Source organism: Athene noctua, chromosome 1 (genome assembly GCF_965140245.1).
Source record: "Athene noctua chromosome 1, bAthNoc1.hap1.1, whole genome shotgun sequence".
Taxonomy (NCBI): domain Eukaryota; kingdom Metazoa; phylum Chordata; class Aves; order Strigiformes; family Strigidae; genus Athene; species Athene noctua.
The window spans coordinates 240,566,985-240,594,128 of record NC_134037.1 but is presented as its reverse complement, the minus strand read 5'-3'; the positions used below and the strand labels follow the sequence as shown (position 1 = coordinate 240,594,128).

At 38.3% G+C, this 27,144-nt stretch overlaps 1 protein-coding gene across 2 annotated transcripts; it reads right to left on the bottom strand.

Annotated features, from left to right (window-relative positions):
- N4BP2L2 (NEDD4 binding protein 2 like 2) lies at window positions 1-26,746 on the bottom strand. 2 transcript variants are annotated; one of them, XM_074914433.1, is made up of 6 exons: window positions 26,632-26,746; window positions 22,693-24,137; window positions 12,741-12,865; window positions 6,345-6,433; window positions 5,913-5,989; window positions 1-1,248 (listed from the first exon to the last, which is right to left on the bottom strand). In XM_074914433.1, exons 2-6 carry the CDS (start codon window positions 24,135-24,137, stop codon window positions 1,050-1,052), a joined length of 1,935 nt encoding a protein of 644 aa, XP_074770534.1. In that variant the 5' UTR covers window positions 26,632-26,746; the 3' UTR covers window positions 1-1,049. The 2 variants fall into 2 exon arrangements, with proteins under 2 accessions (XP_074770534.1, XP_074770544.1); XM_074914443.1 differs by lacking the exons at window positions 22,693-24,137; window positions 26,632-26,746 and having other exon boundaries at window positions 6,345-6,436; window positions 12,794-12,857.
- Window positions 26,747-27,144: the final 398 nt, after the last annotated feature.

Here is a 27,144-nt window from a genome sequence, read left to right as displayed (position 1 = left end):
TGAAGACAAATACATTTTATTAATACAGAAAGCTGTTGGAAAGTAAGCAAAGTGAAAGCATACAAATTTATCATTTTTTAAGAGACAAAGGGCAGTAAATTAGTCAATCTCCATGCTGGCTCATTCTTTGTTATGTGGTAAACAGATTACACTGGCTGTGCCAAAACTGGGAACACAACATTGTTTCACAGAACTGTATCCACTATTTATATTGAATTGATGCACCCCAACTGTGGACTGGGACTTGAGAGCCTAATGCTTTAATACTTCATTTTTATTGTAAATGAAAGAAATTGACTTAGACATAGCTGTGATATTTTTGGGTTTTAGTGATAAAATTTGGGGGTTTTCAGTCAGCACAAAAAAAATTGATGGCGTGCAGCCACCATCATAGTTTACATACTACCCCTGAGAACAAACAAAGAAATAATTCAGGGTGCGCAGTTTAAAGCTGGTGAATACTGTCCTTGCAGAATACTTCAGCTGCCAAATGAGCTTGAGACAAAAAAAAAACCCAAACACCACGACCGAAACCAGAAAATACATTCCAAAATTTTGCCAATTGGCAATACATGCCAAATAGAACAAAAAGACAATCCAGGACATAATTGTTTTTAAAAACATCTCCTAAAAGATATGAAGACTAAAATGACAGTCATTAAAACTGGTTATTAAATAAATAACATTGTCTTCTGGGGCTTTAATTCTCTTTTATAAGATATCTAATATGATCTCTTCTTTAAAAAAAACTGCTCAACAGTTACTTCATATATGACAACATTGTCTTAGGTTTGCAAAGGAAGACTCTGCTATATGTCATACTAAATATTTTACTAAAATCAAGTTATTACAACTGTAATAAATATAGTTTTAAAAAACACTGAATGTACAATTTTATTTACATGCAAGTCTGTTAAAGGAATGACCTCCAGAAGAAAATGGTCTTGAATAGGCCTATTTAAAACACTGAAGATCCACTACTTTATGGGAAGTGATGATGTTTTTTAGGAGCGCAAGTAACAGATTTTTATTAACTGACTGCAACTGTGTTATCGCCTACTGGAAATACTGAAAGAATTCCATGAGTCTGTATTGCCTCCCCACCTATGTCTTCGCTGCAGAGGTGGTCTTTGAGTGTTTTTGTGGGGAGGTACCACTGAATTCATGACAATAGGTATGGATATTTGATACTCATATCGTTCCAACATCTGAGCAATCTTCTCACGAGTGACCCCATGTTTATTCCTCCTACAAAAATAAAAATTTAAATAAATTGGCTGGTATGTTTATATGTTTACAGTCTTTAAGAAAAAGAAAAAACTGACCGCAATTTGTCTTCCTGTTTTTCATATTTGAAATTTCACTTTTATTACATTGTACCCTCATTCTCTCAGTATTCAACTTGTGTTAAGGTTTATTTTAATGATTCACCATTGCATATGTTAACTAACAGAAAACAATACAGTCATTCTTCTTCATACAGAAATGTGATGCTATTCACCAGGACTATGTACCTAAAGAGCCCTAAAAGGACTTTGCTTTCTATCTGTTCATCAGATTTTACATGATATACTAGCTAATGAGTAAAGGGAAGAATATTACAGACTACTACTTATGAAAGCAATGTTCAAACTAGTATTAAAAAAAATGAAGCTCCGTGGTTTCAAGACTTAAGGACAGAATATTTTCTCATCAGTTGTTGTCTCTCACATCAATAAATCTATGTAAAATAAGGAGCAATTTTAGTTTTGAATCAGAAAGCATGTTCACAATACCATTACCTACTAGCTCTTACCAATACTTGCTGCAAATTTAGAAATGTACTAAAACACATATAAGGGAAGAGAGGTCAAAAGTGTTGTCCTATTCTTGCAGCATGTAATAAACAGCTACTTTCAGTGAGAACTTGGCCTATTAAGAACCTGAGACATTAGACATTACATTAGCATGTATCTATCTTCTTAGTATCTATGGAATAGGATCTTAAAAAAACATGTTAGCAGAAACTTTCAGTCTCTGCCATAAAGAAAACCGCAAGGCTCATGCACAAACGGAATGTCAGAGAATTGCCAGCACTATAAACAGAACTCAATCTAAAATAACATATAAAACATAAACAAAAAGTTTTGATAGTGTAGACAAGCATTTATCATAACCCAATATATTCTTATCACCAAGAAACCTTGTCTGAGGTGAATTATTTCCAAGTCATACTGATAGGGAATACATGCCTGCATCCTTGTGCTTTCTGTCAGGGACAGAAGAGGCATGGGCCTCCTTACCAACTTGCTCAGTTCTACAGAGGAGAAATCAATACTGGGAACAAACAGGCTATACTGGAAAGAGGATACTCTATACAGAAATACTGGAAAAGTCTGATTTCCTCCCCTCCAAAGATTTTGTGCATATTATTACAATAAAGAAGTATGCATCAAGTTGATGAGGGTTCAAAGCATACTGCAGGTAGCACACTAGTTTCACATTCAGAGTGGAAGATGACCTGGTGATCTCAGGAATATTCAGAATTATGCTAAAGGCTAAGGTGTATTTTATCAGCTTTCTTTCTGGGAAGAAAAGGCTTAAGTAGAGTATTTCTCTCATAGACACTTTTCCCTGAGACAACATCAGAAGCTAGAGTGCTCATCACAAGCGGCTCATTGTTTAAATGCTACTAGTTTCTACATTGTGCTGAATAAGTCCAGGAGCAGCAGCACGTCGAATTCACCAGTTAACAAGTCTTAAAAGTTTTGATTTTACTCACAATTGTGAACAAGGTTAATGGTAGAGAAAAAAGCCAAACTCCTAGAAATACGGGATTCTATAAAGTGCTTGACTCTCCTGACAGAAAAAAAAATGAGAAGAGGAAGTCTAAGTCTTTTATGTCAAATGGTGGAAGCACAAAGTTATTCAATATTTTCCATATCTTAGTACTCCTAGAAAAAGATTATAGCTCAAGTGCTCTGGCATAAAACGCACACTCATCCACAATTGAATCAACTTGTGTATAATCACTTCATAAATGAGGAAGTACTTCCTTAAAGAACAAGGCAGGATAATAAAATCACCACCAGTAAAATTGCATCAAGCATTGAAATTAATTTTAAAAAGGAAACAATTCTGCTGTATAGTGTCATTTAATACTGGGATCTCCTCTTCAGTCATGTCTTCACTAATGCTTTGGTGGCTTGGCTATGCTGAAAGAGCATAAATCCATCTATCGTTAACCAGTACAGATGTACCAGCAAAAGCTCCTAACAGTCATGCTTTGGAAGCTGGCTTTGCTTGGAGGAACATGGAATCCATTGATAAAAATGAAGTTCTATCACTATTAAATGCTTCTACATTAGAAGAGTCTTACACGTCAATATACAGCAAAGTAATCCTGCATGGACGTGACTGCTTCAAAGAATCAGCACAAATTTAATGATGTCAATACCAAATTGCAGTTTTATGATCATACTGAAGGATAAAGGATTATATTAAACATGTTTGCAGTTCACTTCTGTGTGAAGTTACACAGCAGGTAACTTTTTTAAAATTAAAACAAAATCCATCCCAAAATACAGATTATACATAGGATAACTTTTATTCCCCAAAAGCTTGAATGAAATGTACTTTTTTTAGAAAAAGTTCTAGTTCCCAACTGATCACCTACTCAGAAAGTATACCAACATGACAGAGGCTAGTTTTTTCATCCAACACGGATTAAACACTTAAAAAAGAACATATTTTTAATTAAAAAGTCTTTCTCTTCTAGCAGGGATTTTGCCACTTGCTTACTCTCTCACCTGCAGTTTTCAAGATTACCTAAAAATAGTATCAAAGTACAAAATCCTTTATATAAAGGTCTAAATGCTATGCATGAAGTCTCGAGCACTACTGCAAGACATATGTCTGTGGAGTCAAGATGTTTTCACAAAAGTTACATGCACAAAACTAAACTAAAAGCAAAATCACTCATGACTATCTCTAAAGACAACTTGCAGCTCACAGGTACATTGGAAGAAAAAGACACTGACACCTAGTCCATACTAAAACATCTGTCACGTTCCTGACACCAAGAATTCACCCAGTGTTGACCTAGAGAGCCTTTTCACAGATTTCTCAAACACACTAAGCGGTGGCAGAAACAACCCTATAAAAATAGTATCTAGAAATGCACCTAACTTCTAGAATATAGACATATCACTTGATAAGCATTACTAACAATCTAGACATCACCACTAAAACCAAATAAATAAGGAGTAAGTATCCAAAACATAACAAAATTATTTTTCTAATTAAAGTAGAAGGTAGTGTACTTTTTATTTCAACTATCAGAAAAAAAAAGTGATCCTGTTTTGGAGAGAATTAGAATGTATGACTCCAGACAACTAATAAAATCACCCAAATTTATTATTAGCATAATATTTGGCCAGGTATTACAAAAAATGTTGAGCTCAAAATTCTATTATTATCTATTTCCCGAACACATGAATATGAAAAAAAAACCCCAAACTTTAAAAATTGAGTCCTCTCCCCAAGTAACTGAAAACCAGAATGAAACCCCACATTATCACCTTTCCTAAACTCTCAAAAAATAAAGTTCCCAGACAATAGGTCTCTATTCAAATATTTCAAGAAACTGGAGCTGCTAAAACATTTCTAGGAAGCTCCTAAGAACTAGTAGCAGCACTTCACACTTCAATGGCTTTCCTTTGGTTTCAGGAAAGATATAAACTTTACTCCTACAATTAATGATTCAACAATAAAATACAAAGGTAGCAACACTTCATGTTTGTTTATCCTGTTACCTGTTAAGACCATGTGAAAACATGAATTTTCTTGGAAAATGAGTCTGTCTCATGTAATGAAAATCTCACACTGAACATCTTAGAAATGTCTGATTACTAAGACAGCTTCCTAACCTGGCTGTGCTGGACCCCAAACTAGAAAAACTTATTAGAATTCATCCTATAAAGAGAGGGCTCCATCTCTAAAAATAAGTTAGTGCTAACTTAGGGGCAAAAGGTGAAAACTGTAAAAGATCTATTAACACAAAGTCCAAGTCAGTAATGTAAGTATTATACACACTTCATGCATTGTAGGGGCTACTTTACAAAGCTGAAACAATTATAAGCCATGTCAGTTGGAGGGATATAAAATGACAATCAGTGAGAGAACTCTTTGTGATCAACCATGAAAATATTACATTGCAAACAATAAAATAACCCTGAATTGGTTCGAAACCTCACAGATTTCTAATGCAGATACATCTGAGACGAGAGACATTAACCAGAAATAATAAGCAGCTTCCCAGTCACTCTCACAACCCAGAACTCCAATGGCCTATGTCCAACACTACTCTAAGTCAGATCCTCTGGAGACAGGGGACAATTTCACCAAATCTTGCAATAGACTAATCTAAAATATGAGCTTTCATTTTAACCTTTACTGTTTAGTAATGGTCTGTTGTGCTTTGACATCTGTAAATGCAGACAAAACAAAGCACTTAAATTGATGCTGTCTTTGCAAAATGCACAATTTCTTTTTGTCTTCTACCTATTTCTTGCTGCCAGCGTTTTGTAGCAACAAATTTCTGAGAACAATTATTCGTTATAATAGCAGTGATTCTTACAGGAGTCAATCATTTTTCTATTTATGTCCAACAAAATTTCAATATTGACTTTCTGGGCCAACAAGCCAGGACCTCTATTTATTTGTCTGTTTGTTTATCCATAACATTTCCATTTGAAGATATATCTCAAAATGCTTATTTAAATAAAATATATTTTATACTAGAAGTTAAGTATTTAAAAAAACTAAGATACTGAATAAAACATAATGTACTACGTATACATTTAGGTGTGCATATTTATCTGTGTGTCCATCTATATATATAAGTATAATGATTTCAGTAATATAAACCTTACTTTTCTAATTCTTCTGGATCAAACTTCCACCAAGTATCTGGCTCATGGAACTCCACTCTGTATCCCTTTTCTAGAGCCTGAAGCAAGCAAAGAAAAATGTGTGATATGTATACCGTTATTACATAAAACGTAATAAAAAGTTTATAGACCAGTATAATAAACAAATGTAGTTAACTCTGTGGTGGTAGCATGCTGGATTTCTCTTACTGTCAACCCATCTTAGTTTTCATTCCAGGCTAAGCAGATTAGATCAAGTCAATCTTTAAATTGGCTTAACTAGTGCCATACCAACTAATGATCGTATCAATAAGCAGTCTCTCTTCAGAAACTTGAGTAAGGAAGATGTTTCTGGACAAAACACACCAACTTATCACATATGAAGGTAAGTTTGAAAAGCTATAACAGATGATATAATCACACACCGACACCTACCACTTCCACATATGGCTTCATTTCCCAGGCTTGAGTATTAGTGTTGTCTATTATAACTGGAGATTTTCCCTGCTCCATTGCTTGCTTTGCTGCAATGAAAAACAGTGCAAGTTAATAACTAACTATGTAACTCAAATAAAATGGTAAATGTAAATAAACTGTTCCAGATGCTTTCTGCACTAATCCAGCCTGACTGAAACACACTGTTCTAAGAAAAGGAATAAAAACACTGAAAGGTAGGGACAGGAATGGAAAGAAGTAGAAGCAAGAAGGTAAGAAAAATAAAGTGAAGGTCATAAAACACAGGTGGTGAAGGATTGATGCAAAAAGGGTAAATAGGAAGTGTAGAAGTGAAAGCAACAGAACTGATCAAAGTCTGTGGCCTGCTGAGTATAGAGATCCCAGCATGAAACCATATCCTGGTTCCAGCTTTACCAGTCCTGCCAGATATTGTGCATTCATAACTGAGACCTGTGGTTAGGTATTGCAGTTCTTCTCCAACAAAATGCTAAGAAATAGGTGATCTTCACAGAAAGACATCACATATTTGAAATATTTCTGAGATCCATTAAAAAAACTCAATTACAACCATGTTCTCTCTGTTTGAATAATGGTTTTAAGTCCAAACAAGGGGAGAAACTTCAGGAATAATAAACTGCTTCCCAGTTGTACAAAACAGCAACTGTTAAGAAGGCAGACCCAAATTAACATTTTTATTGATGGAAAGACAGTGCACAGCCATGATGCAATTTGTTTGGCAGGACACTTAAACAGTAGCATGCTTTTAACTTTGCACCAGCAAGAGTATACTGCTTTTTATCCAGCAGAAGTATCCCAGAGATTACAGTGCAGAACTGGGATTGGTTGGAGGAGTTCCGGGGACAAAACCTGCAGATCTGTTGTCTACCTGAGATTCATCAGCTCCACAGCACAGAAAACATTTTAACATTACCTTGATGCCTAAAATGGTATCTCTTCATAATCCCAAGACTGCTTTAGTCTTGATAAATCAGTTAAGCATCAATCTTATGCCTAAACTTAACCCTGATCTTGAGATCAGGCATTCTTCTAAATCCCTTACATTTAGTCCAGAAAGCTCTCCGAGGACTCCTAACTCACATTACTAGGATTTGTCCCTGAAAACACCAACATTGCAGAACCATTTTTTTTGAGCACATCTAAAGAGCATGGTTATGACATTTAGCTTCTACATAATGCTACACAGGAGACTTACCCAAGGAATTGAAAAGCTCAAGTTCTACATCCTTATCAGCTTGATATCCACCTCCATTTTATACAAAATGGGACAGCAGTTAAGCTATTCTTACCAGAAGTTCAGAAGCAACTCTCCTGTAGAATAGAGTACCTAGAAAGGGTACTTGACTATCACACTTCTAGAATAAATGGGCTACGTTAATTTTCATTGTTTTAACTTCCTTCGCTTTTTTATTCTGAAAGCAATACCTCCACCATTCTTTGCAGAAAGGGACACAACTTTCACATCTTTAGAAGAGAACTACTTTGTGCATGAATCAGTAAATGAGGTTCTTTTTGCAGCCTGAAAATAAGCCAGATGGAAAAGCAGATTTCCAACTTATGACTGAGTATCAGGTTCATGAAGAAGATTCCTCAACTCCTCCTACAACTACTCTAAAGCATCTTGCAACTGAAAGTAAGGCTTTTATAAAATCTATTCCTCAGCTTCTTTGTGCCTCAATCAGTAAAAACAGAACAATAATTCCTTATCTATACTACAACAGCATTGTGAAGATGAATTCCATTTAAAAAAAATTTTAAAAAAATCAATTGCTCTGATGCTACACATTGAAGCCAACAAAAAAAAAAATGCAGTTAGTTTAAGCAGTACTAGCAATGTAAGCCACACAAAGAATTTCACATTTCAAAATTATTGCAGGAAAAGAGCAAGGATTCAGTCCTCCTTTTAAAAGACACTGGGTGCAAAAACAACAAAAAAAAGCGCATTACAGTTTGTGCACTGTTTCTTCCCATATACTTGTACCTCTTTCAGCACGTGATGAACTTTTCTGTAGTTGAACAGGGGATCATCAGCATGACCCAAGCATTCTTTGGGCAACTGTGAGATAAATAACGAGTAAGTCAGGATGACTGCAAAGAGAGAAGGATCATCTTTTGGTGAATGTTCTTGAGTATCATCCCACCTCTTTCTAAGCGGCTACTACTTTGCACGATCTCCATTTTCTGGTTGTCCAATTTCAAAATTTACAGGTATCATTTACAGAAGTGATACGAACTCATCTGAAGACAGTGAAAATTTGTTCTGAATATATGAAGATTACTACTATGCACCCTGAAGAAAATATCTACATTGCTGAATCTGGCATCCAAAATTGGAAGATGTTTTTAGCAGCTGTGCCTTAGCTTGCCACTGAAAAATTCAGAATATACCACTAGTGTCCACAGCAAGTTAAGATGATGAGCTACATGAAAGAACTGAAATATCTGAAGCCCAAAATCCTAAAATATCACCCATGCAAAAAAGTTTCCAAGAGAATTAATAATGATCCATTCAACAAAGTTGAAAAGTATGCACTAAATGAAAAGCAAGATCCACAATGAGTGCGAGGAGTAAAAAAAAAATACATCCGTTGAATACCTGCCCATTTAGTGAACACTGCTGAATGTGTACATTGAATGAAGCAGTGATCTGAAGGAAGAAACACTCTAAGTACTGAAGAAAACTAGGGATTTATCTTGATGGAAATCAATCCCTACAATGGGAAGCAATTAAACCAACAGGCTGGGAAATAACTTTGTAGATGGAAGGGACTTAAAAAGGAAAGATAAAGTAAGTTCCAACAGAGCACTAAGAAACGATGATAAAAGCTTTAAACAAAAATTAAAAGTTTATTGCCCTGGCTTCATTAATCTGGTGCAAATGATCTTTCTGAAACCCAAATCTAGAAAAGAAAACTGGTAGGCTGACAGAAACAAGGAAAAATCCTGAAATATGCATCTCAGAAGATTCATAAAGGTATCAAGAGAATAGCTAAAATTGTAAAAAAGATACTGGGACCATCATTGATTTACAAAAGCTTATGAAGAAAGATTATACTATAGATACAACCTACTTACATATTCTAACCATTTTGTTTTAACTGTGGATATAAGCATTAAGTATGATGATGTAATACCTTAGATAAAGTTTGGTTTAAAACTGTGTCTGGCAAGATCATGAAGCAGATCCTCCTGGAAACTATGCTAAGGCAAATAGAAAATAAGGAGGTAACTGGTGACAGCCAACATAGCTCCACTAACGGCAAATTGTGCCTGACAAATTTGGTGGCCTTCTATGACAGGGTTACAGCATTGCTGGATAAGGAAAAGGCAACTGACGTCGTCTACCTGGACTTCTGCAAGTTTTTTCACACTATCCCGCATGATATCCTTGTCTCTAAATAGGAGAGACATATATTTGACGGATGGACCACTCAGTGGATAAGGAATTGGCTGAATGGTCACACTCAAAGGGTTGCAGTCAATGGCTCGATGTCCAAGTGGAGAGCAGTGACAAGCGGCATTTCATAGTGGCTGGTGCTGGGACCGGCGCTGTTTAACATCTTTGTTGGTGACACAGACAGTGGGATTGAGTGCACCCTCAGCAAGTTTGCTGATGACACCAAGCTGTGTGGTGCAGTTGACACGCTGGAGGGAAGGGATGTGCCATCCAGAGGGACTTGGACAGGCTTGAGAGGTGGGCCTGTGCAAACCTCATGAAGTCCAACAAGGCCAAGTGCAACATCCTGCACATGTGTTGGGGCAATCTCAAGCACAAATACAGGCTGGGCAAAGAGTGGATGGAGAGCAGCCCTGCAGAGAAGGACTTGGGGTTACTGGTGGATGAAAAACTGAAGGAGCTAGCAGTATGCATTTGCAGCCCAGAAAGCCAACTGTATCCTGGGCTGCATCCAGAGAAGTATGGCCAGCAAGTTGAGGGAGGTGATTCTCCTCCTCTAATCTGCACTTGTGAGACCCCACCTGGAGTGCTGTGTCCAGCTCTGGGGTCCTCAACATAAGAGAGAAATGGACCTACTCAAGCAAGTCCAGAGGAGGGTCACAAAGTTGATCAGGGGGCTGGAACACCTCCCCTATGAGGACAGGCTGAGAGAGTTGGGGTTGTTCAGCTTGGGGAAGAGACAGCACTGGGGAGACCTTACAGCAGCCTTCCAGTACTTAAAGGGGGCCTACAGGAAAGATGGGGAGGAACTCTATCAGGGAGTGTAGTGAGAGGACAATGAGTAATGATTTTAAACTGAAAGAGGGTAAATTTAAATATAAGGAAGTTCTTCACTGTCCAGGTGGTAAGGCACTGGAAAGGTTGTCCAGAGAAGTTGTGGCTGCCCCCTCCCTGGCAGTGTTCAAGGCCAGGTTGGACGGGGCTTTGAGCAACCTGGTCTAGTGGAAGGTGTCCCTGCCCATGGCAGGGGGTTGCAACTAGATGATCTTGAAGGTCCCTTCCAACCCAAAACCATTCTATGATGCTAAAAGTAAAAAAGTTACTAGCTAATTAATTCTATTAATCACTGTCAAAACCAAAACAAACAAACCAGAGTTTAAAAATTAGATAAACCCCAACTCGACCTGTCAAGTCAACAATATTAAAAAGACAAAGGCAGCCAAAACTTCCAGTAGAAGTGGCAGGATGAACTAAAACAGGAGACACTTAGCGAAGCGACAAAAGGGAATATAAAGGGTCTAAAAGCCTGTAAGAGTGACACTGATTTCACAATTACAGCTGCAGTGGCAAATTAATTCTAGCATTTCCTATCATTTATGTGCTTGACCTTAAAATCTTCACATTAAATGTGTATGTGTTTTAAAATCAACGTTATGTAATTCACTCTTATAAACATTTCAGAGTTTTGTTCATCTAAAATAATTTTTTTCCCCATTGGGTCTCACTTGTAACTATTTTTTTCCTCATACTTACTATATTTCAGATTCACTCCCTCCCCAAAAATGGGGGGAGGATAATTTTAACAGAATAATTTTCTCATTTGTGAAGAAAGTAAATTTTTGCCTTCTCCATAATTCTGACACAAGGATTATAAAGCTCTAGCTAAATAAGTTGTCATACAAATATTAGCAGATACATAAATAACTTCTGCATCTGATATAATCTATATGAAACTTTAACAGAGACCTACTCATCAGACAGGAATCCCAATTACCATTCCCCTGAAGTTCTCATTTCATGTATTTCAAGGATCCACACACAAATGAAACCAAGTTTCAAGTCAGAGCGCTCTATCTAGTCAAAGCAGGAGACAAGAATTGAGTATAACCTCAGCCCAAAGCTATTCTGACAAATGTTTCACAGTGGGAGCGTTCCATACAGCACAGCTGTTCTTGCTATCAAAATCACTGAATAACTAAATTATATACTGTTCTGGTTATCCAAAATACTGTGTAACTAAGTGATACAGAACTAGAGAGACCTTAAGGTCTAGTGAGGAACAGCCAGAAGCCATTATCAATTGAGAATTATTTAGCGGTCTCATAACTGTGAAGTATTCAGTCCTCTCATCCATAAACTACTACCTTACCACCTCTTCGCTCCTTCGCTCCTACTGGAAACTTCACTCAAAGTATTTATTATTGCTGCACTCCCACCTCAGAAGTGCTTTTTATAATTGATATTCTAATGACTACTCTGAAAAATTCCTTCACTGTTCATACAGAAGCGTTCCCCCACGTATCATAAATTCTACATTAGGGTGAGGAGCGGAGGAAAGGGAAGAATATATATTTTTTTAATTGGCCCTTTGTGTCTTTTGATGCAAAGAAATAGTTCTCTGGATAGGAAGGAAGCTTCTGCTTGAGGCACTGCAGCACAAAGAGTAATCAGCATGCACAGGCAATGGAGTTGTTCAGTTTGTCTGCTCCTTGAAGCAGACCAAGCAGGTAGTGAGATTCTTAGAAAATTGTGACAGAAAGAGCAAGAATCCGTCTGCTACCCTTCTTACCCCAGGTATTGATTTCCTTACCAATTACACCCAACCTTTGGACACTGCTAGCTACTGAGAAAGATGAGTTATTCAAGCTGTTAATCTACACAAGCGAACTAAAATCTTTCTCAGAAACTCTTCCATAAATTTGGATGAACATCAGATCAGTAAAGATACTGGAAAAACAGGATACTCTGCTGTTGCCAACATTAGAAAAGTCAATTCTGCCAGATCCAGATACTAGTATTAAATGTAACAAATCAGCAGGTCACAGCACAAAGAGAAGAGATTTTCTTTTTTTAACTCTGAACCTTCTGTAAGTTCAAAATTTAATGTATATATGTTATGCTATATTTCTGTTTTCTAGATATAAGCATAATTTAATAGGATTCCTCTTATGCATTCAAACCTCTCTTCTGGTTCCAATCATGGGCATCACCAAGCTGAGTAGCATTATATGTATATCCATCTTGTTGACGAAAATAATCATCAGTGCTGAATACAATGCCATCACGACTTTGACCAAGCAGAATACTGTTAAACAAAGGAAAATGCAAAAATATTTAACTTTTATTTTTCAGATAGAAAAAAGACACAGAAAAAAGAATGAATGTAAAATAAACTTAACTGTGCCCTACTCCTGAACTTCTTACAAACTTCAAACAGGTTTATAAAAGTGCACTTATATGTATTACCAATAACTGTAATCCAAATCAAAGCAATGTATTTTCCCGCTCTCTACTATTTCTGTATTTGTTGTTTCTTCTCCTCCACCCCCAACAGATGTTTATACCCATCTATTTTATGGTTATATCACAATAAGTTCTAAGTACTTCATAATAATTAAATGTATTTACTAACATTCCATATCAACTCTCACTTGGAATTATCTCTAGAAACCCATCTGATCATGAGGAATCTGGATGCCGCTGAGCAATGAACGGGATGTTTAAATCCTTTTTCAGTACCTTAAACTCTCAACATGCCCTCTTCTGACCTTTGCCCATGCTGTTTGCATGTACAATGTGGGTGAACACAGGAACAGCAAAAGAAAACTACAATTGTTTACAGCAACTTTGCTATTTTCAGGAAAAAGTAAAAGATCACAATAAAATTTCAAGATTGTCCTACTAATAAAAGGCAGGATTACAGAAGAGTGTCCATATTCCTTCAAGATCCTGTATCCTTCTATTCCAGTTCTGTCTCTTCTCCCCCAGTCCTGGTGACACAGTCTTACTTGCCTCTGCTTCCTAATCAACTCTGGCATTCACTAGATCTAAGTCACTGGAATTCAATGCCCACAAGTAAGCAAACCTATTACCATTTTTTTCCCCCGGGTTATTTTTCTGAAGCTTTAGCAGTTGAGTCTATTTAAGAAAATGCCCCAAAAGGTGATACGATCAATGGAGACCTCCCCTGGTTGAGCAGCAGTACGCTGCTACATGGGTCACCACATCTTGTAGAATTGTAGTTTCAGTTTAGTAGATGACAAGAAATTTAAATCTCTTCATCTATCATTCATACATTAGTGCTAACAGGGTGATAGGAGAGCCATGTGTTTTATTATCCCTGCATGTATTACTTCAAATCAGGAGAAAAACAATCACTTCTCGAATCACCTAAACCGCTTAGAGTGTTTTAGCTTGGTTTTCTAAGATGATGCCATTCCATGGTAACTTCTGGACATATAGACCAATTTCAGCAAAATCTGACAGAGTATTCTCTCAAAATATGGGGGGCAGGGGAAAGGGAGAACAACAAACAGACAAACCAAACCAAATTTGTGAACAAATGGATAAAATGCACAGATTCAAATTAGAATCCATAAAGATAAAAAAGATTAAAAGATTGCAACTCAAATTTCACATTTATGCAGTCCTTTAGGCCTGCCATTTCCAAGCAACACAGAGAATTTACTGGCTAGAAGTTTACTTCATTTGTAGATCAGAATAAGTTGCATTACATTCTGCTTCTTGCATGGCTAACATTAAAGATAACAGGAGGAATATAAGTACAGTTTAGCAAACAATAAAAGACGCTGGGGAACCCAGTGAGGGTAAGAAGGGGAACTCAGAGGAACAACGTTGCAATGTTTACTGTTTAACATTTTTACTTCTATTCTATATTGTAATGTTTTATATTACTGATAATATGTTTATTACATTGCTGTAATGGGTGATGTAGCAATACTACAAAAATCCATTGAGTCTTTCTAGGATTCTGTAGTTGCATTTGTGGTGGTGCAATTCTCACCCCTCCCCGCCCCTCCTTGCTGGACTGCTTGGTGCTAGGTGTGATTCCACTCACATCCCTCAAGCTATACACCAATCTGTGGAGTTAAGGACTGATAACGTTAAGGCACCCCCTTAACGAGCCTGGCTCCTGCCCCTCCCGATTGCTCCAAAATGGTTATAACGGCCCATCATCTCCTAATGGCCTGGCACACCTGTGCCTGGGATGTGGTCAAATGGGAACAATAACAGAGTTGCACATTCATCAAATTCTTGTGCAACTGCTGGATCTGTCAGAAGGTATCTGACAAAAGTCAGTTATCTTGGACCCTATAAACTGTGACCACAAAAGAGACCCTTTGAGCTCTCCTGGATCACAGCAGGCCTGTGACCAGCATCTCTCCTGAGCTGGGACGCCTCTCAGGTACCAAAACCCTTAAGGTGTTGTCTGCTCCAGACAGAAGGCCAAGGAGAAGTCAACCCCCTCGAGTCTCAATTATCGCCCGCTGAGGAATGCCTAGGCATTGTAAGTATTTACTCTAAACTTGAGAAGAGGGAAATTTTTCTTTGAGCTAGCTTCTCTTTCACCCATTCTTTCTCTGTTTATTGGTGTGTTACATACTTCATTCTACTGGATCCAAATACTTTTGTTTCTGTGTGTGTGTTTGTATATTTTGTGTATGTGCATGTATATATGTATAAATTAAGGTACCTTTAGGTAAATTAGTGTGAATCTTGTCATTTTAGAATCTGTAAATAAATCGCTTTTCTTTCTTTCAACATTTCTGAATTATTTTGTAATGATAATTTGCTGTTATTAATAAATCTAGATTTCCTGATGAATCATTACCGTGTTAATACTTTCATCTGCGACAGTATTGTCATGAAATGCCACAGCCAAACCTTCCAGAAGCATCATAGAGCTGACTTCTGGATTTAACTAAAATGAATCCTAAATATTGCCCGGGCACACCAACAAAACCACCTGTGATTCAGAGAAACTGATTGTAGCAAAGTCACAGGGAATAATTAACTGCTGCTCAATAACATCAGAATCTCTGCCAAATCGAATCCACATTAATCCATCCCATTGAGCAATTCCCATTTTGTCAAATGTAATTTTCATAAAGTCCTTGGAAAATGGGGTTTCAAGGAAAAACTTACAAAACTGAGACAACAGTACGATCCTGTTTAAAGTCTGATCTACAGAATATGAGTGATTACAAAACCTCCTTGACTATTTGTGTTTTCTACAGTATATTTGAAAATAGAAACCAGTCGGTTAGTGCCACAGAGCATTTATAGCCATTGCAACACTCAGATATCACTATCCTGTGGAAATTTCAGCAACTGTTTCGGCTCAGAAATAGGCAATGTACCCAAAGGCTACAAAAACCAAACTGCACTAGCAGTATGTGGGGGATTTCACTACTGCTGAGGTGGCAGGAACAGAAAAGAACTGGCCAAATCCCAAATAATGTAGGGGAACAAATGCATGTTAGTTCTAAGTTACCGAGCTTTCCTATATACGTGTATATATATACATATGTGCAGGAAGAACTACTTAAATTTAATTCCTACACAAGAAATTTGCTATGTTTTGCCACCTGTCACCAACAACAAACCTGTTACAGATCATAGTTTAATGACTGGGACACTATATTATGTATTCACTTACATTCCTACACACCTATTGTCCCACAACTATGTTGTTGGTTATTTTTGCTTTTAAAATAAGAGATGTGTAACAACGAAATTGAGATTACTGAGAACCAGAAGAAACTACTAATGATGCACCTGTCAAGTAACATGATCAAAGCTGCATACAAGCTGGTTTTGTCATCTTGCTCTTTCTCCCTTTTCCAGAGTATTAAGGTTACCTCAGGGCAAATAGCAATGCTATTTCAGAAAGCAGAGCATGATACACCAAAAGCACAGCCACTTTTTTTGGATTTTGTTCAATAATTATTTTTGTTAGAGCCTATCTCTTTTAACAGGATGCATATTACACTGGTTCAGGAGAGCACAGAAGGATTCAAAGCCTGTTTTTGTTCTAAGTACATAAAATGGCACCAGTAAATCATACACCACACACAACAGCATGTTTTAATACCTATTCCTTTCTTGTATAAAGTATTTAACAGGAGTTTAGATTCATTTGGTACTAGGCCATGATTCCATGATTTCACAGATGGCCCAATTTTCTTATTTACAGTGTGCTACATTTGCCAACTAATAATGCTAGAAAAATTGATCTACCTTCCACACTCACTTTGTGTGCTGAATGTATATACACACATCTGAAAAGAGTAAGGACCATCTGCCTTAATAAAAGAGTTAGCAAATAATAACTGGGATTCTTCTACTAGTTGAGTAGACACACCCCTACAGCTCCTAGGAGCCTGATCATCAGGTTTCTGTAGGAATACATATGAACTTTTTTTGCTCAGTGTTCTCAGATTAACTCAGTTAAAATCTTCTGTTGTATCTTCACAACATCATTAGCAGCAACACAGAAACACAAAGACAAGGGTTTGCAAATCCTGCAGACCCATCAAAGTTTATTCTTGAAATATTTTGTTGTTATTCCTTGAAATTCAGAAAACATCACTATTTATGAACATATATAACTGATATAACAGATTTAATATAGTAAACTATGTTTGCAAGGATAATCCTAAAATTACAGAATTTGGGAAGGCAAAGGGACTACCAAAGAAGCCAAAGTAACAGAACCCTTACCCTATACACAACACATAAGCTATCACAATGTAATGGGTTTATGAACTGAAACTTAATTATTACAGCAATGATTGTAGCCTGTTCCTAAATTGTGAAATCAAATCATAAAACGTAATGTACTAAAAGCCTGACAATAAGCTTGCAGAATTTAAACCACAAACATACTTGTCAACATCATACAGAATAACTGACATACTTTTAACATGTATTTGGAAATAAAATTTATCCCAGGCTCATTATCTAGGAAACAGCAATGACAAAAAGCACATCTATACAAAGAAAACATCATTACTATTCTAAACCCACAAAGAGATGATATTCCACTTTTGAGAGATGGAGGAAGGAAAAATTAAAATACATACATTTCTAATAAGAGGCTCAAATTACAAATCAGTCGGTATCAATATGTGCACATGCCTAAAATGAGTAGCAGTATTACCCAACTACTGTAATCCATCTTTTCCACCCTAAACCTTCCCTGCAACTGAACACCTAGCTTTGAACACAGTAGGAGAGTGAAATTAAAGCAGATAAAACAATTAAAGCAGCTCACCTACTTTTTCTAGACATGCTATCTGATCTAATAGATTAGCTTGACATAAAAAACCCACCTTGAATCCAAAATGCTCATTTTAACTACTCAGCAAACCAATACACATTTTTCCAGTGCATGCATGCATACACACACGACTTAATTTTTCTTCAAAACTAAAATGATCCCCCACCCTACATGTGAGTTAGCCTATTTTGATAGGTGATTTTCTAAGAAAGATCTCAGAAACTCTTAACTCACCTATGTAAAATAGTTAACATATCACAGATGATGAAAAAATAGATAATAACTAAATATAATTTTAAAATCTGTAGTATTACTAAGCAATGTAAATGTTACTTTAAAAGCATTGCTTGTAACACTGTTTAAAGAAACACATAATTAGAGACAACAGCACACAATTGTTTCTACATTCAGGTATAAATATTAACTCTTCCACTCAGAAGACTGAGCTCTCAGGAAGAATAAAGACGACTGTCTATAAAAATATACCCCTTAAATGACACCAATATTTGTTCTTTCAAACTCTCAAAGCTCCTTTTAATTCAAATTCATGTTCAGATATTCATGGAGGAATGGAAAATTGCAATTGCTGCCAAGTTCAGTAGCCAAGTATCCTAAAAATCCAAGTCCGTTTTCTTGGAACTTTTTCTAGCATTGTAAGATCATATTATCATCTACCTCTCATTGTAGCAGACTTCCGTTACCTTGGCTAAAGATATCATTGCTAGGTATCTGTCTGGTGAAATTGTTTTAGAAAATTTCTAACTAAATGGTCAATCACTTCTAAAACCAAGGAAGAAATAGAGCATGTTTATGATGTTTCATTATTCCAAGCTTTTCTCTGAGAATCTTTGGATTGAGGAAGTGAACTGGCAAAATACATGTGTTTTCTTTTCCTGCAAAAATTTTTTGTAAAACTGCCCAAGCCGTAGAACTTTAAAGAGTGACATGCACAGAAAGTAATAGTGTGAAGTACCCATTTTTGTAAAAAGCAGAGCAGAAAACGCAGAGTCTCCCTGCAGTAAACCCATTGCTGAACAGAGCATTCTGGCAGTGGCAGGAAGCTGATTCAGTACCAACACTGCATCATAAGAATACACTTGTCCCACCACAATCTTAAGAATTTCAAGAGAAGGAACAAAATTGACCTAAAATAGGAAGGACATGGGAAGCATAGTGGTATAAACACTGGAACAAGCAACTTGGTCCTGGCAGCAGAGAGTGAAGGGCAAGCAATAAACTGGTACAATGAAGCTGGGAATGAGGTAATACCACCGTCCGAAATGGGACAAGATGAATCTGGGAAGAATGGGGGTGAAGAAGAAGGAACTGAGAAATCAACTTAGAATTTAGGAGTAGATGTACAGCTAGTAAACACAGACCAAAAGCCATGGTTGGATATGAAGAGGAAAACAAAACTGCAAATAGATGGATAAAGCAATAGGAACTCAACTAAGCCTCAGGAGGCTGGGATTGTCTAGGTCAGGTGAATGCAAGAAATAAATCGAGGAGATGAAGGTAGCTCCCCAATGACCAGGAAAACACTAATGTTATACTCATATTTAAGGCAGGTAAAGGACTCAAGGACCTAAAGGCTGCTCAACCTCACCTAACCTCAGTTCTGGAAAGACAATGAAACACATCCTCTCAGAATCTATTTTCAAACATGTGAAGGAAACAAAAGTAATCAAGAAGAGTCAATGTGAGTTTTGCAACCAACAAATTCTTCTTTACTGACCAGAATGCACTCTCTGCTGAAACAACTGTCTTTGTGGATGAGGACAGTGATGAATGTCTCACACTTTGAAATAATCAAGGCTTCCAACATCATCTCCCAGTCAGTAACAAGCAGAGTACAGCAAGGGATGATAGTGGGACAATTTTTTTGCAGTATCTTCACTGTTAACCTGGATGATGAGGCAGAGAACTTGCAGATGACACCAATTTAGCAGTGATGCCTGACATACTGAACAGTAGGGCTTCTATCCAGAAGGCCAATGCGAAACTTGAGCACTGGGCTGAGTAAGACATCATGAAGCTCAACAAGGAAAACAAAGTTCTGCAACTCGTGAAAAAGAAACCTAAGCGTAAGTACAGGAGGGAAAGCAACTGTTTGAGCTGCCCTGCTGAAAAGGATCTGAGGATTACAGTGGACATCAAACTGGAGATGAATGAATGGTGTGCTTTCATCAAGAGCAAAGCACATGCTGGGCTTTAGTAGAGAAAATGTAGCCAGTAAATCAACATAAGGCATCATTCACACTCTACCTGGCTCTTGTGCAGTCAATTCTGAAATACTGTGCCCAGTTTGGGGCTTCCCAGTTCAAAAGACATGCTGAAAACCATGAAAGGGCTGAACAGATGATTACCAAAATGGCTAAGGGCATACCACCTACGGGTAGAGATTAATAGCAGCTAGGCTTTTAGCCTGACAATGAAGACAGTAAAAGACCATCTGCCTATTACAGAGAATAATCCTATCCCCTTACCTGAAGAGAAGCTGCAAAGATGATGAGCCAGACTGTGCCAGGTAACTGCACATGTTATAACACAGGTGAACACGTGACACATGCAAATTATGGCTTGGGAACTTCAGTTTGGAGATTAGAAAGAACTCCCTTACTAGTAGGGTATTACTGCACCAAACAAGCTTGGAGAGATTGTGGAATCTCTGTGCTTGTAAGTTTTTCAAGATCAGGCTAGACAAAGACACAGCTGATCTGATCCAACAATGGTAACAGACCTGCTGCAAGCAGAATGAAGGACTAGTTGACCTCCACAAGCCTCCTCCAAAAAAACATGCCTGTGATTTCAAGCAGTTGGGATGAAAAGTCAAAACAAAACACAGACTTCAGTGGAAGATTCAGGACAGACATGGGTTAAGTCTGGGAGCAGGAAGAATAGTGTCTGTACTTACAAACCCTTACTTCAAACAAAAAGCACATATGAATTCAAGATTCCGGGATCTCACTACTCTGCACTGCTGTCATTTCGCATTTGGGAAACCCACTTCCAAGATGCATCTTGTTCCCTTCTAGTGCTGATCCACACAGATTATGTCAATTTTCTGCTTTTTCTTCACAGTCATTTTGCTAGCACAAGTGGTAGAGGTTTGTCTGCAGGCTTGGCATCTTTAGCACCTACAAAGATACCTGTGGGTACTACTATGACATCAGAAGACTGTATTTGCTATCCTACTCTGCAGATTTCTATGGCGTTACATGGAAAAAACATAGGCAACTCTGTTAAGAATAACACTTAATATTAAATATTTTTTCCCCATAGGTAGCCATTAATTCTGGGATTCTTTCCTCCCATGTACATAAGACCCTGAGATATGATTTCATGGGTTAATAATTGCAACCAAGCACTGAACATATGAAACTGCGTATTATTGAATACACTGAAAACAAGTCCCACACAGTTCAAATTCTGCACCCAAATTTGGTACTGTTATTGATCTTGATGTCCTAGTGCCCACTTTCCCATCTGTTAAATAAAATTAGTAATTGATCTCACTAGCAAGGGATGAAAAAAGCATGAGTATGTGATCATAGAAACCTGAAGACATTTAGAATCTTTCAGATAATATGAATAATATATTTGGAGAAAGATTCAGAAACAGTTCAGCACACCAAACTTGGAAAACAATATTTTATATCTTCACATTATTATCCAATTTCTGCACTGAACAAGGCAGCATTTTATCCACAGGGTTATTTTGTTAAATTTTCTATGTTGGTTCCATACATTAAAGGAATTATTGCATTAATACCCACATGGGCACATGCAGCTCCAGAAATGCAAGTTTGCAAAACAGACCAATCAGTAACTAGAAACTATTATAGTTATTATACAAATATATAAGCTAGAAATTTCTAACAGGCATTCTTCTATGATATGGAGATCACGGTCTCCTAAATATCAGGAACACACACACAAACAGCGGTTACTCTATAATACAAAAACAGGGAAGAACATGATCACTGTATCTATTTCATAGACTCTTAGCAAACTACAGAAGATAACAACACAAGACATCCCATTTGTGATGTACAGTTTCTGGATAAAGCTCAATCACTACGTACTGATACAAGAAATTCTTTTTTTTTTGTATACAAGGGAAACCTATTTTCACTTAATAAAGTGTTTGTGCTCTATGTCAATTTATGTGCTTTTAAAATTAGACCAAAAAAAAGTGCAAATCCAGGTTGGAGGTGGTACCTGCTTTTAACCCTGTCAGACTTCAATAAGTATATGTTTAAGGGAAAATACTTTTCTTGTGTGTTGTTCACAAATGAACAGAGAATTTGACAGACACTGTGTGAAAAAAAGGGAATAAGATTATGCTCAGTTTCATCAACACACTGAAAACAAATTAAGTATTTTCAGAAGAGCAAAATTCTAACTGTTTTTAAAGGTTTTTTGCATGGGCGTAAAAAAGTACTTCTGGTTCAGTGAAATTAATGCTTTTACATTTGATGAAGATTTTTTTAAATTAAGGAATTTACGACAAAAAAAAAAGAGGCAGACCATCACATACTAGTACACCTGCAAGTTTCAGAATAAATGATTGTGCAATTTAAGAGATACAAGACATTTTAAATTTAACACAAAACAGCTGACGTTCATCAAAACTCCAAAGGAGACAAAACCCCCAAGCAAATATTTTTAATATTTACTGTCATTTATACTCATTAAGTAAAAGTTACTGCATTTTAAGAATCTAATTTACAAATAACAAAGTTTGCCGAGTGCTTACAGATTTTTTTTTTAATATTCTTAAAACTTTTGATTTGAATAAGCTTCTCTAGCTTTAAGTCCTTACTTACCGAGAAAGTGTTGATTTCCCAGAACCAGGTAAGCCTCTTAAGATGAGGAGAAATTTCTGTGAACAACTGAATCTTTCTTCAGGTAACCATGAGGAAGAAAAGCTGTGCATTCCTTCTGTATCATCAGCTTTAGGATCCTTCCAACGCTCTTCTCTGGTTTCACAGAAACCATTCTTTTGGAGTCCGTTCCGGTCATTATTTCCATTTCTGAAGACCTGAGTATTATGGATATCAGTATCACCAGCATAGTTGGCACTTTGAACAAGCAATGGACCGTGATTGTTGATATCACCATTTCCATGGTAACCTTGATAATTTTTGTAAGAAAGTTCACCATCCTGAGAAGGGAGAGCATTTGTTTTTTGTGGTGGGGAATTAAGTATCTGAAAATGCAATTGATGGTTGAATCCAGGCGTAAGCGGTCCCTGAGGTACTATGAAAGACCCTGTTGACTGCCAAGCAGGTCTGAATTCAGGCACTGAGTAGTTCCAATATTTAGAATCTACTTGTCCATTAACGGTATTTTCAGTTTTCCAATCACTTGTTTCCATGACAAACTGCTGCTCATTGCTTGTTTTCTGACTGCTCTGCTCCCCAAAGAAACACTGTCTATTCTCGTAAAATGGTTGTGGGGTGCCCAACAATACACGTTGATAATCCTCCTGTAAGGTTTGACTACAGTTATAAGGAAAGTATTTTTCCTGAGAAGTTTCAGTTTCTTTTTCCTGAAAATTAGTATCTAAATTTTCATTTTCCAGCTGATTAATTTCTTTATAGAACTGGTCCAGTTCATCATCTATTTCTGGTACAGCAGAAGAAACAGCCTGCATCTGCTTTGCCTCCTTTCTTTTAGCTCTGCTTTTGTGCAATTCATCCTGATAGCCCTCACTGCTTCTACATTCATTGCAACAACCAGATTTGTCCTGTTTGTTACTTTCAGCAGGCTTGTAAATCGGTCCAATAAATTCTTTGCTTGTAAAAAACTCTTCATCTGATTCATTTCTATTTACCGAGAATGATGTACTGCTGTTTTCAGTATTATCTTCACCAGCGTAATTTGTAATAAAAGTGTCCTCTTTTTCTTCAACTTTAGTGTAATTTATTGATGTAAATGGAGGACTTATATTCTGCACAGTTTCTGAATCAACTGGCTGACTAAGCACTACATTATCTTCAAAGAGCACGTCACTGCACATTCCCAGGATACCAGTAGGTATTTTCTCTTGCTTTTGCATTTCATGTTGCCCTTGGTTATCTGAGGCATACACTGGCATCAAATCACTTGATGTTCTCTCAGCATCCACCTCCTCCTGAATACCTTGGTTATCATCATCAGAGAGTTTTGTGTAAGCCCCTTCTGTTGACTTCATTTTTTTAGAACATGGTTCAATTGTGATTTCATCCTGACACTCCAAGAGCCTTACTCTACTTTCAGCATGAAGCATCTTAGAAAAAAAATTAATACATCATCAGCACGGGTATTTTTAACATATAAAAAAGCAGAAGTTATTTAGGCCTATGATATGCATCCTCAGACCCCTCACAGTCACAACTAAAATGTACTCAACCAGAAGAAAAGCAGACATCACCTACTGGAAGTATTGTTTAAACAAAACTGCCACATTATTGCACATCTTTAGCAAAGAACTACATTAGTGCTGTACCAGTCTAGCAGTCACATTTTATGATATATCTTAAATAATTTACAAATCACACTTTTTCAATGTGAATATTTGAAAAATTAATTACATCAACAACCTCTGTTCTCCGCTGACATATGTTAATCTGTCAAGTGTTATAAATCTCTCTTACAGCATAAACATGTGCCAATTTCCAACACACTGATACCTGACATCACTACTAATATGACCAACAAAAACACAAATACTTCAATCACAAGGATTATTTTCTGTGACATGAACTGAACTCAACTAATTCATTTAACACCAAACAGATGCTGGATTTAATTTATAATTTGGTACTAGACAAATACAAGACTTAAAATTAAATCTGCAATCTATTATTATGGTTCTGGGTTTGGAACAACTAAAGACCACTTGGATGCATGTTTTCTAAAAATAAGCACAAAAAAACCAAATCCCTGCCCCAAACAGATTGCAATCTGAGAATAAACCAATAAATTGCAGAAAGATTCAGAGACAAGGGCAATTAAAAACAAAGCAAGATGGCACTGACCACTGTGACACGTAGTCATTATCCATCTATTAGTTAGAATTACTTGGATTTTCCTTTGTATTCCTGAAGTCTAGAGAGAACGTAACAAAAAGTCATAGTCATTTATAAATCAAGTGCCAAGTACTTTATTCAGCAAATCCCCCCAAACAAATGCAATACCAAACAAGAAAGTATTTTTCCTACTAGAGGGTTTATTCTACTACTTTCTGTGAACTTTTAGGAATAAATATTTATAAAATGTCACATGCTCCACATTCTGAACAACAAATGAAGTTTTTTTTCCTTCATCTGAAAAGGATCTGTAGGTAGTATTAAAGGAAAACTTGTAAGCAACATTTACCATCCCACACCAGTTGCAAAACCGGTAAGAAAAGGTGTTAACTATGAGCACTTTCTCACCTCCTACCCAAAGGAAGATAATTCCGCCATCCTCAGTCTAAAGTGTCTAAACCAAGGAGATTTTACTATCTGCATTTGACTTTACTACTTGGAAGACAGCACTACTGCCGGAAGAGGGAGAAACATGGCCATGCAACTATCCCTCTTCCTTAGAATTGGACTCCTCAGTTCCTCCTTTTAGTAAATTAGAAAGAGAGTATAACATCACATGAATGGTCGTCTCTATCCCCCATCTATCAAAAAATGTTACTCTATCTTCATTCAAAAACAGGATTGGAAAAGAAAAGTTGCTTTATTAGCTCCTATTAAACAGAGCTCGTATTCTGATACGGAATGAAAAGAGAGCATGCAAACACATTCTGCATGGCAGAACCCCTACTGGTGACAGATGCTGCTCTGTGACTGCCCCACAAGGAATATCTTTCCTTGGTAATCCCTAACAGACTCTGACCGTCCATTGGACAGTGCATGCAAAAGCATCTCCACTGGCATTCTTGGGGGGAAGGGGGGGACACGACACACGACTCACAAAGCAAGTGCATACTGAGAAAGTACAATCTATGTGACAGTCTTGCCTCTTTAACGGGACAGGCAGAGGTCTGTTGTATTTCTGTAATGAACCGGTTGTAAACACTGAACCTGAGCTGGGATATGTGATGCACCAGCCTAGTTGTGCTTGCAACACTAAATTACCACTTTAACTAACCTGCCAAACATCCAGAAGACTCAACCAGGTAGCTCAAGGCCTCAAGCTCCACCTGTATAATAAATTTCCAAATGGAGAAAAATGGCATATGTGGCAGAACTTACTGATGGGGGGGGGAACTGACTAGCTTTGCTTGGTGACCACCTCTTTCTGAGTAGGGAGGTGACAAAGCATGTAGGCCAGCGCCCCTCGCACCCAGCCGGGCCACATCTCAGAGCGGGGGCAGCAGGCGCTGCTCCCGCAACGAGCTGGCGGCGGCGGGCCGCCACTGGTAGTAAGATGCCCGAGGCGAAGGCAGGGCTGCCGGGAGACGCCACCCCAGCTCCCAGTAGGTGTGCCAGCCGCTCCCTCCCCCCCGCGCCAGTGTAAGGCACCCCCACCCCCCCCTTCCCTCAGCCCGGCGCCGATGTCCCACAACCTCAGCAGCCGGCTTCTGCACGCTAACACCGCCTGCCTCGCACTGACCCCCCTCCGCGCCCGGCCGCGCCGAACCGAGCACTCGGCCACGCGCCCCCTTTGCCACACGTCGGTGGAAACAGCGGCGCCGGCGGTGGAGGTGGTGGCGGCGGGAAAAAGCGACTTCCCGGCCCGGCCCTACTAAACAGAAGCCACAGCCACATGCGCGTGACGAGACCAACCTCAAGGCAGAGGCGCCCGCCCGTCTTCCGCCGGCTCGGCGAGCAGCGAGCTCCCGGCAGGCGGGGGGGCGGGGGTAGGAGAACACCGGCAACCCCTCGCCTTCAAAATGGCGCCGCCTCCCTCTGCCCCTTCCCGCCGCCCCGCCCCCCGCCGCTATGGGGCTGGCAGTTCCGCTGGGCCGGTCGGACTGCAGCTCCCAGCATCCCCTGCGCCGGGGGCGGGGCTCGGGCGGGGCGGGGCTGGCGCGTGCCCCGGCGGGGCGGGTGCCCCTGCGCACAGCCCCTTCCGCGCTCCCCGCAGGACGGCGGTCTGCGCCGGGCGGGAGCGGGGCTCCGGCTGCTGCAAACTCACCTCGGGTCGTTCTCTCGGCGCACGGGCAGGTTTTGCGTTTGTGCGCAGCCTGGCCGGGGGGGGTGTGTAGAAGCTGTCCCCTTGGTTCCCGGCTTCGGGGGCTGATGGCTGTATGGCGGTAAAACCGGCTGGCTTCTTTAGCCCGGTATTAAAACATCGGG

Coding starts and splice junctions, on each gene's coding strand:
- N4BP2L2 (XM_074914433.1), bottom strand. CDS start 24,137: ATGCTTCATGCTGAAAGTAGAGTAAGGCTCTTGGAGTGTCAGGATGAA. Junction 6,434..12,740: donor TGATTGGAACCAGAAGAGAG/GTTTGAATGCAT, acceptor TTTTCATTGCAG/CAAAGCAAGCAATGGAGCAG. Junction 1,249..5,912: donor GATCCAGAAGAATTAGAAAA/GTAAGGTTTATA, acceptor TTATTTTTGTAG/GAGGAATAAACATGGGGTCA.